The 13,571-nt window shown below is 40.8% G+C and overlaps 1 protein-coding gene across 1 annotated transcript in view; it reads left to right on the forward strand.

Annotated features, from left to right (window-relative positions):
* Positions 1 to 13,571, forward strand: part of Ccdc162p — a 252,570-nt gene that overhangs the window by 48,988 nt on the left and 190,011 nt on the right. The window contains exons 10-12 of the mRNA XM_023722322.1: positions 2,059 to 2,211; positions 4,620 to 4,721; positions 12,200 to 12,361. Of these exons, the coding sequence (XP_023578090.1) occupies positions 2,059 to 2,211; positions 4,620 to 4,721; positions 12,200 to 12,361 (417 nt within the window). The remainder of the gene's footprint in view (positions 1 to 2,058; positions 2,212 to 4,619; positions 4,722 to 12,199; positions 12,362 to 13,571) is intronic.

Below are 13,571 nucleotides of genomic sequence, written 5' to 3' on the forward strand. Positions count from 1 at the left end.
TAATGGTGTTTGTAAATAGGATCACAAGTCCGCATCTTGTACAGCAATTAACCACTAAGAAGAATATATGCAGTGTGTTATTTGTTGAAACTGTACTTTCGATTTGATTTGAAACTGTCTCATTGCTATCTGTTTATCAATAAAATTTTGGGGGAAAAAAACCAATAAATAAAAGGACATGAGACCAGCTGAAAGCTCTAACAAAGCATACTTGTTCCCAAATACCAACTTGTATCCTTTACATGGTGATAATTTTCCAGTTTTGATTTGACTTTCTTTTTGAGACAGGATCTCACTTTGTAGTCTAGGTTGACCTGGTGCCTCCCAAGTGCTGGATTACAGGCATTCACCACCAGGTCAGGGATGATTTTCTTGTAACAGTGTGATGTGGAATGTTAACTATGCTCCCGAGATAATCAGTTACAACAGTATTTGTGTGTAGGAAAAGTTCCTTTATCTAGGTATTGTTTATTCTGCTACTCAGATGCCTTAGAGCAGAGTCAACAATCTGCAGTTTGCACCTAAATAATCATTTTATTGGAATATAGCTCTGGTAGCCCTCTCAGACTGCTATAACAAAAAGACCATAAAGTTAGTGGCTTATCAACCATAGAAACTTATCTTCATCATTACAGAGACAAAGATGCCCAAGATTAGGGCAAATTCAATGCCTTGGGAAGGTCTTCTTTCAGGCTTATTATAGGCTAGTGTTTCAACACATGAATTTTGTGGACATACACATATGCAGAAGGTAACAACACCACGTCTATTAATGCACTCATCCCTGTGGCTGCTTTCACACTATAACCACAGACCAGAGTAGTTGCAATAAAGATGTTCTGGGCCTGTGAAGTCTAAAATATTTGCTATCTGGCCATTTAGGAAAAAACTTACAACTCAGGGGCTGGTGAGATGGCTCAGTGGTCTAAAGCACCTACTTAGAACAAGCTAAGCAAAAGCACAGCGACCACGGTTCAATCCCCAGCACAACATGCCAGCCAGCCCCGCCCCCTGGTGGGCTGAGCTGGCCACACACACACACACACACACACACACACACACACACAAAAAAAAAATAAATTAAAAAAAAAAACTTACAACTCAGACCTGTGACAGCCCGTCCTGCTGAACATCAGCAGTGATGGCTATGTTCTGTGTTCGCCCAGCACAGTGGGCTGTCCCCCAGGCATGTCCAGCTACTGGACACTAAATGTGGCTAGTGCAGTGGAGAGACTAGATGTTCAAGTTTATTTACTCTTAAGTAAGTAACAAAATGTTAAACAGCCATGTCTGGCTAGGGACACCAGTATCACACGATCCAACTTCAGAAGTACCCGCATTAATTGGAGGTTATCTCCAGTTCTCTAGCTCACAGACTTTCTCCTTCAGTAGCATTTGGAACATTCACATGGTCATTGCCATGTCATGGGGAAATCATGATGCAGTGTGGCCACTCTTGGCAATGTCACCGTGAGCCCAGTGCCTGGGCCCGCTCTGGAGAAGGCAAGAGAACATTCTCAGCACTCAGTAGAAAGTTGGCTCACAGATAGCATTGGTAGCTTTGGTCTGAAATTGAGATGTGAAGGGAACAAGGGAACAAAACAAGTTACCTTTAAATGTTTTAATATATCTGGATTCTCTTCTTTTGTCTAACAGCTTAGTAGACAAACTTCTGAGAGGGGAATTTAATCCTTAGATTTTCCATTTTTCCAGGTAGTCATAAAAAGTGAATACATTTCTGTAGGTGGACAATTTACTTACTTTCCTATTTATATTTAGGGTTCACACCAAAGTACATATAAATAAACATGTTAATAGATTTTCAGCCTTGGAGAGCAGCCATTCAGAGCATAGTTATGGCAATCAGCTGACTGAGTACATTTGTCACAAGCAGATATTTGTCCATGTAAAGTCCTAAACCTTCCACGGGGCCCTATTTTATGAATTAATTTGACTCCAGTGCTATTTCAAATATGGTCAGTAGCTGTGTTTGAAATTTTCTATAATCTGAGACTTTTCTAGACTCCACTTCCTTCTTCTTAATCTAATTCTGTTTAGGTTTGCCAAAACTTTCAAAGCATCTTCATGGAGCAGCAGCGGTTGCAAACATTTCTTGACTATGAGGCTGAGATCACTAAAGTACAGAATTTGGATTTGTCTGGACCTGCTATGACCTTGAAAAAGCGAGCCAACTGGATTTCCTTTATAAAGGTCAGGGGGCCCATGGTGACATTCACCTGTCAATGGTGTCAGCAGTGTCACACAGTTGTCCTGACTAGGGTAGACAATTTGCAGCAGCAAGTCTGTTGGTGCCTGTGGTCCTATGTCCTCAATGGACTCAACCAATTGTCCTCTAGGACCAAGGAGAGGCTCCTTCTTATCCTCAGGGGAGACCAGGCCTCATACACTAGGACCTTTGCCCTTGCCCTGTGTTGAAGTTTGCTGTGCTGATCCACCTTTTCTGGAAGTTACCAGATCACTGTAGCCCCAATCTATTGAGCCCAGACTCTCTTCTCATTGTGAATGATCTTGGATACTTTGATAGAACAAAGAATAATCCCCAAAAGTATAACTGACTTGTATATATTCAACTTTTTAGTTGCAATCTAACAATGAGTATATACTGTGGCAGGCACCAGCAGTGGTGCTACACATGCACAATTCACGAGCAGTGTATAACTGTGAATATCAAATAAGATGGTTTTAGGTCATCCTAAGTAAGTGATTTTCCATTGAAGAAAGTTGTGTTCTAGAAAGTCACCAGAAACACTGATTGCACAGATACAGTCTTTAGTTGCAGGCAAAGGACAAGATTTTAGTCCCCATATTGACCCATGCACACTTTGTTTTGTGTGTTTCTGTTTAAAGACATATTATTTAATGTACACTGTTGATTTGTTGACATTGAAAACTCATGGCCAGTATTACTGTAATCCATGTGTGAATGAAGCTTACCTAAACAACTTTTTCTAGAAGGCATGTCACTGTCTTATTACACTTAGAAGCACAGCACTTTAGAACTCTGCTCAGGGAACCTTTTTAATGATAAAATCCGAATGTCTGTGAAAATGTGGCTCTAAATAGAATGCATAAATGATACTTGTCAAGGATAAGAAGAAGGGAGAATACTGCTATGTTCAGCCTTAGCTGGAAATGTGCCCATTGGGCCACTCAAATTGTTCCCACTCCCATGCATACCCATGAATGACCCTGGAAGGTCTATCAGTATTAAGTTTTGGGTCACAATTTAGCTTTAGTGAGTAGGTAAACTTGAAATATGGATGCTATGAATGCCATGAATTGATTGTGTTCTGAAAGAAAGAGAAGTCATGATTATCATTGTTCATTCCCGCTGCTTGGATAAAATACCATGGGCTGGGTAGCTTATCAACAATAGAATTTTGTGGGACTGGGGAGATGGCTCAGTGGAATAAGCGCTTCCGTGGCAAGTGCAAGGGCCTGAGTTCAATCCCTGGTTCCGCAAAAAAAAAAAAAAAAAAAAAAAAAGCTAAGCAATAGAATTTTGTTCCTCATCTTCTGGAGGCTGAGAATCTCAGATCAGAGTGCCAGCCAGCACAGCTGACTCATGGTGAAAGCCTTCTTCCAAATTGCAGACTTTTCTCCCTATGTCCACATATGTTGGAAGAGACAAACAAGCTTCTCTGGCCACTTTCCTAAGGGCACTAATCATATTCATGAGAGCTCCACTCTTATACACTACACATTTCAGGAAGGTCTCCTCTCCTAACAGCATGACCTTCATGGTGAAGTTTCAACATATAAATTTGTCAGGGCTACAAGTATCCTGAACAAAGTTCATGCTCAGCAGAGAATGGATGGAAAAAAGAGAGAAATCAAATACTGTTCCTCAATCTGGGGCTTTAGCACAGGTGGTTCATGTAGGGGAAGTGGGATTTTCTATTTTATTTTATTTTTTTATTTTTTTATTTTTTTTTTTGCGGAACCGGGGATTGAACTCAGGCCCTTGTGCTTGCCAGAGAAGCACTTATTCCACTGAGCCATCTCCCCAGCCCAAACTGTTTTTTGTTTTTATTTTATTTATTTTATTTTATTTTTTTATTTTTTTGGGGGGGATTTTCTATTTTAGATCATTAGCTTTATATCAAATTTAGATCAAGGAGGTAGATGGGTATAATAAGCTAGAGCTTAGGGCTGAAGTACAAGTTTGGGAGAACTAGCAAATGGATGATATGCTCAGCAACATAACTAATTTTTTAAATACAGTTTGTTAGTGAAAAAGATGAAGTTTTAAATATGGAATCACAACAATTCTGTGTATAAACTCTTTCTCTGTCACTTCATGAATCAAGTGCAGTGACCAGAACTGATGGGTTAGACTCCCTCCTGCTCATGGATCACACAGGACAGGCCGGAACAGGCCACTGCCTCTCACAGGCCAGGAACCAACAAGAACAGCTACGTCTGTCAATGAATTTGTGATCCCAGAGAGACCCTTTCCCAGACCTCGCAGGCCCCAGCCAACCTTTCAGCATCAAAGCCAGATACTAGCTCAGCAAGTCCCTGAAACTTTTTGTTTGCAACTTTTATTGAGAACCACTGTTACATTGTAACTTGATATGAACACGTTTGTCCATTAGATCAAGCCAAAATGTGATCCTTGGCAAAAGAAGATGTTGAGCAGACTCAAAGAACGGAAAAGAATAGATCTATTAATGCAACTCCAAGCAAAGTTTTTGAAGGTAAAACATAAACATGTTTTCTTGTAAATAAAAATTTTGCTAAAAAACTATCTTAAATAAAAAGGAGGGCCAGGGATTAGGGATATAGCTTAGTTTCATGGCAGCCGCCTGGTGAGTGCAAGACAGAGTTCAATTCCCAGTACCAAAAATAATAAAAAAGGAATTTTCTCTCTGAAAAATCTTGGCACGAGCAGGGTGTAGGGCATACACAGCCTGAACTGCATAGTGAGACTCAGTCTCAAAAAGATTTTTAAAAAATGTTGACATGGAGTCACCATGAAGACTTTATTTGGAGCTTTCTAATCTAATTGCCAGACTTTAAATGTCTTGTGAGCTTTCAGGTTAGAATGTCAAAAGTGCCATTTTAGCCCAGCTTTAGCACCAGGTCTTAGTGTGGTCTAAGTGATGTAACCTCTCTGGGTCGTACTTTGCTCATCAATGAAATAAAAATATTGGACCAAATGATTTTTTATTGTGTTTTTTAAAAGATCACAAAATTCACCATCATAAACATTTTAAATATATAATTTAGTAGAGTAAAATATACTCACATTCACGGATCCCCAGCACTTTTGCATCTTGCAAAACTGAAACTCTACTCTCTACTATACCCATTAAACAACTCCCATTTCCTCAATCTCAGCTCTTGGGAACCATCAATTTTCTTTCTGTTTCTATAAATTTGATTACTTTATCACATACACACACACACACACACACACACACACACACACACACTAGACTAAACCATACATATATGTATTTGTATTGGTTTATTACAGCCAGTACAATGTCCTCAAGATTCAACCATATCAGAACACAGAATTCTTTTCTTCCTTTTTTTAGGTTGAGTAATTACCTTCTAAGGATATATTGTGCTCTATTTATCCATTCATCCATTGACTGACATTTGTGTGGTTTCCACCTTGTACTGATTGTGAATAATGGTGTCATGAACATAGAGGTGCAAATATTTTCAAGACTTTGCTCTCTTTTGAATATATACCCAGAGAAAAATAGCTGGATCGTATGCTAATTTTATTTTTTATTATTTTTGAGGAAACTTCATAGGTCTGTGTAGCAGTTATGCCATCTTACGAGCCCACCAGAGGTACAAAAAGGTTTCCATTTCGCTATGTCTTTGCCAACACCTGTTATTCTGGGCTTATTTTACACTGGCCATCTTCATGGGTGTGAAGTGGTATGCATTTCTCTGATGATTAGTGATGCTGAGAATCTTGTCATATGTTTGTTGATGGTTTGTGTATCTTCTCTAGGGATATGGATATTCAAATCCCTTGCTTATTTATTAATCTGGAGTATTTGATTTTTGTGTTGTATTGTACTAGTCTTTTAAGTGTATTCTGACTATTGACCACTTATTGAATATACAATTAGGCAAAATTCTCCCATTTTATAGGTGGCATTTTCACTCCATTGTATCCTTTGATGCACACAAGTTTTTAAGTTTGATGTAGTCCTATGTGTCACCTTTTGTTTTATTGCCTGGGATTTGGTGTCACAGCCAAAAATCATTGCCACGTCCAATGTCATGAAGCTCCCTCTATGTTTTCTTCTAAGAGTTTATATTTTTTAGGTGTTAGATTTAGGTTTTTAATCCATTCCATCAGTTTTTGTGTAGAGTATAAGAATAAAACATTATTTTATGTGTGGATAATCAGTCTTCCAAACACCATTTTTTGAAGATCCTTCTTCATTAAGAGATGTTGGCATCCTTGACTACATTTGAAAGGATTTTTCTCTGCGCTCTTCATTCTACTCCATTGGCCTGTACATAGTAGTCCCTCATTATTTCGTGGTTCAACTTTCATGGACTCACTGTTTCATGGGTCTTCAAAAAATATTTATATAAATTATTTATTGTGGATTTTTCACTATATCATAGGATTTTTCAGTACCCTACAGTGTATGTATGTTGTTAAAATTACATGGGTTTATGAGTTTAGAAAATGTTTGAGAACATTAAAATTGTTTTTAAAAAGTGTGGGAAGGCTTTATAAGAGTGTGGGAAGGGTTTATAAAGCCTTAAAATATATATAAATACTAAAACAAATATGAAATTGCTACTTCACTGATTTTCACTCATCACAGGGCACCTGTAATGTAACCTCCATGATAAGTGATGGGCCATTGTATCTTTCTCTATGCTATCCAGTTTTGACTACTCCAGCTTTATAAAACTTTTTTAAATGGGAAAATTGAGTCTTTAGCTTTGTTCTTTTTTTCAAAATTGTTTTGTATATCTGGGAGCTCCTTGAGATTCCATATGAATTTTAGGATTTTTTTTTTCTTCTGACAAGATCTATATATATAGTTCAGGCTGGCTTTGAACCCACTATGTAGCCCAATCTGGCCTTGAGCTCAGGGTGATCCTTCTGCCTCAGCCTCCCAAGTGCTAGGATTACAGTCATGGTGGGATTATCAATGCCTGGATGGCTGGATTTTTCAGTTTTTTGAAAGTGCCTCAGAAATGTTGATAGGGATTGGAATAAATCCCTAACTTTGTGGTGTTAGCCTTGTATAATAATGTTCATATCGCTCAAGTAGAAGTTCAAGGCTAGGACCATTATTCAATTTCCTACCTCCAGAGAAAAGGGGCAAGCACTCATCTCCCATATATGCTAGACATCTTGCAGCTGTCTGAGGAGAAATATTCCAGGTGTTCTTGTTGATGTGCACTTCTGTATGTAGAATAGCCAGGGTTCCATGGAGTGAGGAGCCTGAGCCTGTATCCTTACAAAGCTTGACCTCTCCCTGTGCTATTCTGCCCCCAGTTTCCTCCCTTTCCTGGTGGTGTCATAATGGTACACAGTTTGCACCCAAAGCTGATGAGTGTTTATTGTTTTCACTGGAGCCACCACATGCAGGGAGGGCCTTTCTCATATGGTCCTTCTGAAGGGGCAGTGAATCTCTTAGACTGCCTCCTGCTGAACAGGGGTGCCATCTCGGGGGTGAGGAGATTGACAAGATGATGGTTGACACGCATATAGTAGATAGTGCCTGATGTTTCACATGATGAGCATTTCATCATTAGTGAAGGCTCACATGTGAGATTGAAGAAATCTTGTGTGGCACCTGAAAGTCATTGGGCAAATGGTCTACAGTCCAGAGTATGGCAGTGAATGAAAGGAAGGTAAGGGATCAGAAACCAGATGGAAAATTAATACATGAGTTATCCTAGGGTATTTGAACTCTTAGTTAGGCAAAGATGTGTAAGTGACAGGAGTTGTGAAGATCACTCAGGTGACAAGGGCTCAGGATCAGGAAAAATGGGAGTTACCATGTGGAGTAGGGTTGTCTGCACATCACTTGGCTCAGGTAATGTGGAACCAGGAGGAAAGGCTGGCAACTTTTACCACTGTTGCTGTCAGGAGGACAACCAGGTGGGGGCCTGTCCATGTATGATCTAATCCTGTAGGCTTAGAGGACTTAAAGTATATTAAATCTCCAGGGAATATATATGGCAACTATTGAATGGTATCTATTGGTTGTGGGAGGCATGTGTCTGTGTGTTGTTCCAGCAGGGACAGGAGGAAGGATAGAATGGGAATATAGTCAGTGATGGGAGGAAGGTTATCAGGAGTGAGGAAGTTGTAAAGCAGAAAAGGTCTCACATACATGAGCTCAGATGGACTTAGGAATGTGAGTGAGTGCCCTAAGAGATGCCCTGAGTTTAGCTAGAGCTAAGGCAAGGAGCTGAGGCCAAGGCAAGTGCAGCTCCACAATAAGTTTGGTGGGGTGGGCTGTTAAAATCCCATTTGCCTCTATTCTCCATTGGTGTTTAGGGGTTATTGGATGTTAGGGAACATGGGAAGGCTGAGGGGTCCTTGAGGCAAACTACTGCAGGAGTAGCATGGGTGGCATGAGTGGGACTGGAAGTGTCCCAGAGTATGTGGTCAATAAGAGGGTAGAGGGAGGGAGGAGCTGGCTGCACATTGAGGTTGGGTATTTAGGATGAGCACTGTGAGGTGAAAGAGAAATGGAGCACTGGGAGGAGATCTCTCCCCATGAGAGGTATGGGGCAGGTTGGATCACAAGGAAATAGAGAGTGAAAAACAGCATCTAGAGTCAAATATATACTAATACAGACCCAAATTTCTTTCACCTCTCTCTCCCCACAGTGCTCATCCTAAATACCCAATCTCAATGCACAGCCAGCTCCTCCCTCCCTCTCCCTTCTTCTCTTATTGACCACCCAACATACACACAAATGAACATCTTTACAAAATCAGAATGCACTTAAGTATTAAAATTCTGTCTGAGTATATAAAGTATAACCAGAGAAGTGTTGTTTCTTACCAACCATAGATGTTCTAGTAATTATATCACTGTAGAATGTTAACAAACAATAATTATATAACTTTACAGAGATCAGAAAAACAGTCATGATGAAAACTAAGTATCTCTAAACGTACACGGCATATCACATAAGTTTTTGTTAGAAAATTGTCATTTGACTGATGACTTCATGTTGGCTTGACATTAACCTCTTATTAAAAATATCTGGAGCATAAGAGAAAGGCATTTTCAAATCTGAAAGAAAATTTATGTTGCAGAATATGGTACAATTGGAAGGCATGAATACATTTAAATTTTTTATGAGAAAACCTTATTTTAATCTTTTTCTTTGAAAAACTTTATCTTTTAACCAATGACCAAATTATTGGGGTTATCTTTTAAGAGACTATGGAGATTATTGGGGGGCTCCTTATTAAAGAGCAAAGTCTGTCCACCCATCTGTCCACCAATTGGAGTCCTGTCCAATAATCTCTTCCCATTTTAGTGAATTTTGTGTAATTGTATTAAACCAATTTTGATATCACTTAGATCAGCTGGCAACCCAGGAGAATGCATCTTCTAAGTCTATATTCCAAAACTCAAATAAAGAGAAACAGGTAGTTGTTCATAAAATGACATATAAACACATAAATACACAGAACACACAAATGAACATCTTCACAAAATCAGAACGCACTCAAATATATTTTTGACCAAATTAAATTATAAGGATTTTTTTTTCTCTGAATGCCTTCAGGGTAGGTGTGGCTGGCTTGAGTTGTGGGGATCGAACCTCAGCAACCTGAGCCTGACTGCTTTGTTGAAGCAGCCACTTAAAGAACTGAGCTAAGGGACAGGTCCCCCCCCAAATTAAATTATAATGACATTTTTGTTTAAAATTATAAAAAACTAGTAAGAACTTTTTGTAGGTAAATTAGTAGCAATCTCTTATAAGAATTTGGAAAACATAAAAACCCCTAATTTATAGTTACTATATAGCACAAGAGAGGCCACAGGATGGCGGTGGCCTATCATGTGATGAGGCACTACAAGGTGGCACTCTGACATCACAAGAGGAGTGACTGTGAGATGGTGGCAGATGTCCACATGGCCTGGAAGATGGTGAAGACCCATCATATGGCTGGTGCCACAAGTGGGTGCTCCGATGTCATAGGAATAGCAGCCACATGGTGGGGGTGGATGGCCACATGGTGCCCAACATGGTGGTGGCTCAGCATGTGATGGGGCACTGCAGGTCAGTGCTCTGCTGTCACAGGAAGAGCGAGCTTACAGTGGGGGTGGCTGGCCACATGGTGAACAGTCACAGGCCAGTGGCACAGCTGGGCGAGTCATGCGGGAGTGGGTGTGGAACCTGTGAGGAGAAAAGGTGAGAGGAAGGTCCTCAGGCACCTAAGTTTTCAATAAGGAGGAGAAAAGAGAGGCAGTGGGATCTACAGGGCAGACACAGGGACAGAGATGTTGCTACTGAGCCTGGAGTAAGTAAAGACACAGTTGTAGCAGACAAGACAGAGTTTCCAGTGGATGTGGGGAAGAGGGTAGGACCAGAGAAGAAGGCAGTGGGATAGCAAAGGGAGGAAGGTGGGAGGGATGTGTTTTCAGAGTCAGCAAAGGCTTTTAAGAGATGTTTGGCAATTTGCCATTGCAATAACAAAACTTTGAAGAGTTCAAAAGTTCCCTCTTCAGGCCATTGGCTGTCACTGTCGAGTTTGTATTGTGGCCAACCATCTGGCAATAAAATATTAGTTGTTTGGGTTTGAGATAACCTCAAAGTCCAAGGGTGCTGAGGTTCTTTAGGAGACAATCCAGTGGCATGTGCTTTGGAAGATGGGAAGAATGTTTCCCATGGTGACTGAACTAAAGTGAGCCAAAGATTAGGGCAAAAAGCCCTATATCTCCTCCTAACCAAAAAAAAAAAAACATCACTTTTTTTTTTTTATTTTAATTTTAGGGCAGGGTCTACAGGGTCTACAGGGTTTCACTACATAGATGAGACTCGCAGTGATTCTCCTCTTTTCAGCCTCCCAAGTGCTGGGATTACAGGTGCGCACCACCATGCCCAGTTTCAGTTGACATCTCAGAGCACCCTGGAGGCAGGGCCAGCACAGCATGCCAGGCATCAAACCCCGGCCACTGCGCTCTGCTGAAGCAGACTCTTTAGTCTGCTGAGCTATCTGGCCAGCCCAAGCCATCACTTTTTAGCTTGCAGTGAGTGTGAGAGAAAGAGGGCCAGCACTTACGTTAGCAGTTGCCACTAGAAAAAGCAGGGATCTGGGGTCCAGATGGACAAGGAAGATAGGGGGAGGGATGAGAGTGGGGTGTCCTGACATAAGCTCATGAGTTTTAGAGATGAGAGGAAAGAAAAATGAGCAAGACCCCACAGTTTTTGGGCTCACCAGAGAGGATTGAGATTGGCTGGAGTTGGATGCATGCTAGCAACAGCAGGCAGCAGAGGCAGAAGCAGAAGGCAGCTCAGTGAGGGAATCTAAAACCAGAGCAGGAGATACCCCAGGAGCTACACTACTCACTGATCCAAGTCATGGCACCAAGAAATGATAGGTTTTATTGGTGGCAGTGGTGGTGCCAGGGCAGGGAAGCAGAAATAAGGGTGAGGGGAAGCCTTTATTGACTCTGAATACATAGAGAAGATTGAGGGTAGGGAGATGGGGGATCTTCTGACTTAAGATAGGGAGCCTGAGACTATGGACTTTTGCTAATGGTGGAGTTTGAGGGGCAGGTTCAGTGGTGAACAAGGAGCTGATTGGGGGCTCCCCTGTGTGCACAGGAAAGGTGAAAGGAAGTTGCATCCAGGGCTGGAGAGGGGAAGGAGGAGGAAGTGGTCATTGGGAAGATAAGTTGTTTTGGGGATTCAGCCATGTTGAATTAGGGCCATGATGACTTAGCAGTTTGTACTCAGGCTGGAACCTATCACCTACGGTTGTGACCAAATTTTAAATGAGCTCCTATATACATGTAAATACTTGTGGTGTTGAATAGATGAATGTATTTGGATAATCATGATGCTTGAATTTAATTTTCCTTTTGAGTTGAATAAAGCCCCATCTAGGGCTTCTTGCTCATGTATATGTGGCCAGTGTCTTGCTGAGAAGAAGGGAATAATGGTTTTACTAACTCCTCCTCCTCCTCCTCTCTGTTCGAAGATTTCTGACCCCAAGCGAGTAATGCAAGTGCTCCAAGATCACGCTTCTAAGGCAAACACCCTGAACCCACATCATCCACCTTTCATGACTCCCCAAGCTTTGCATCATTGCAATTATAACAAAATCTGGGAGAATATTTACAGCAACATCAATCTCTACCAGGTAAGACATTAAGAAATAACCAATATGCCTTTCTGTTCACCCGGGCACCTGGGAGCAGCCCTTAGAAATGTACTTCAGGAAAAAAATGTACTTCAATAGTTTACCTGTGACCTTCTCACCAAAAGCTCTACTACCAACCCAGATTTGTTCATTTTAAGGGAGATTGCATACTTACCAAAAAGATGCATATAATGGGGCATAATAGGACATGCTGTTCCTTCTAAGACATAGACTTAAATGCATCAGTACTAATAGAAAGCTTCATGCCCTGAGGCTAAACACAGTGAGATAGACAGGTATTAAATATGGAGAGTGTTTAGAGGAAAGTAGTTCCTACAGGGCACATTGTAGTAGGGAAAGCCACTCCCAGGAGCCTGGTTTAAAGGAGGCCTAGACTTTGAGAAGCAGAAAGAGAAGGTGGATAGCACTTTATAAGAGGGACAGAAAAAATGGAGCTGGGTATGAGGACACATGTCCTTAAGAGGCTGAGGCAGGGGGATTGCTGTGAGTTCAGGGCGAGCCTTGGTTACATAGTGAGTTAAGGTCAACCTGAACTGCACAGAGACACCCTGTCTTAAAAAAAATCAACAACAAATAAAGCATGATGATGAAGCAGGGACATTGTAAGTGATGGGTTCAAGATCAGCTCAAATGAGTGAAGATTCACAAAGGAATATAGTGGAGAGAAATTATGCTTTATTTGGGGAACTGGCAACATAAGTAAATATCTATAAATTCCAGTTAGATTATGTGTTTTATTCTGCAAGGGTGGTGACATGTTTTATATATAACATTTTAAAAAAAGAAAGAAAAGAAAATTCTTATAGCACTAGGATGTTAGATTAAAAGAGGGAGAGACTGAAGGGAGGGAAGCCAGTTAGGCAGCTATGGCACAAGGTAGGCAGGGAGCTTGGCAGTTAAAGAAGTTTCCGCACAAGCTAGTGGATATTTGTCTGTACAATGGTGACATGTACTTTTGAAGCTATAATTTCTATTACTTGTTTGTTGTTGTGAGGGAAGATTTTGCTTCATTTACTTATTTAAGATGGGAAGACCTGAATGCATTCATGGTCTGAGAGGAAGGAGAAGTGAAGAGGAAGAGGAAGAAGAAGAAGAAGAGGAAGAGGAAGAGGAAGAGGAAGAGGAAGAAGAAGAAGAAGAAGAAGAAGAAGAAGAAGAAGAAGAAGAAGAAGAAGAAGAAGAAGAAGAA

This window comes from Octodon degus, unplaced genomic scaffold (genome assembly GCF_000260255.1).
Source record: "Octodon degus isolate 3935 unplaced genomic scaffold, OctDeg1.0 scaffold00090, whole genome shotgun sequence".
Lineage (NCBI taxonomy): Eukaryota > Metazoa > Chordata > Mammalia > Rodentia > Octodontidae > Octodon > Octodon degus.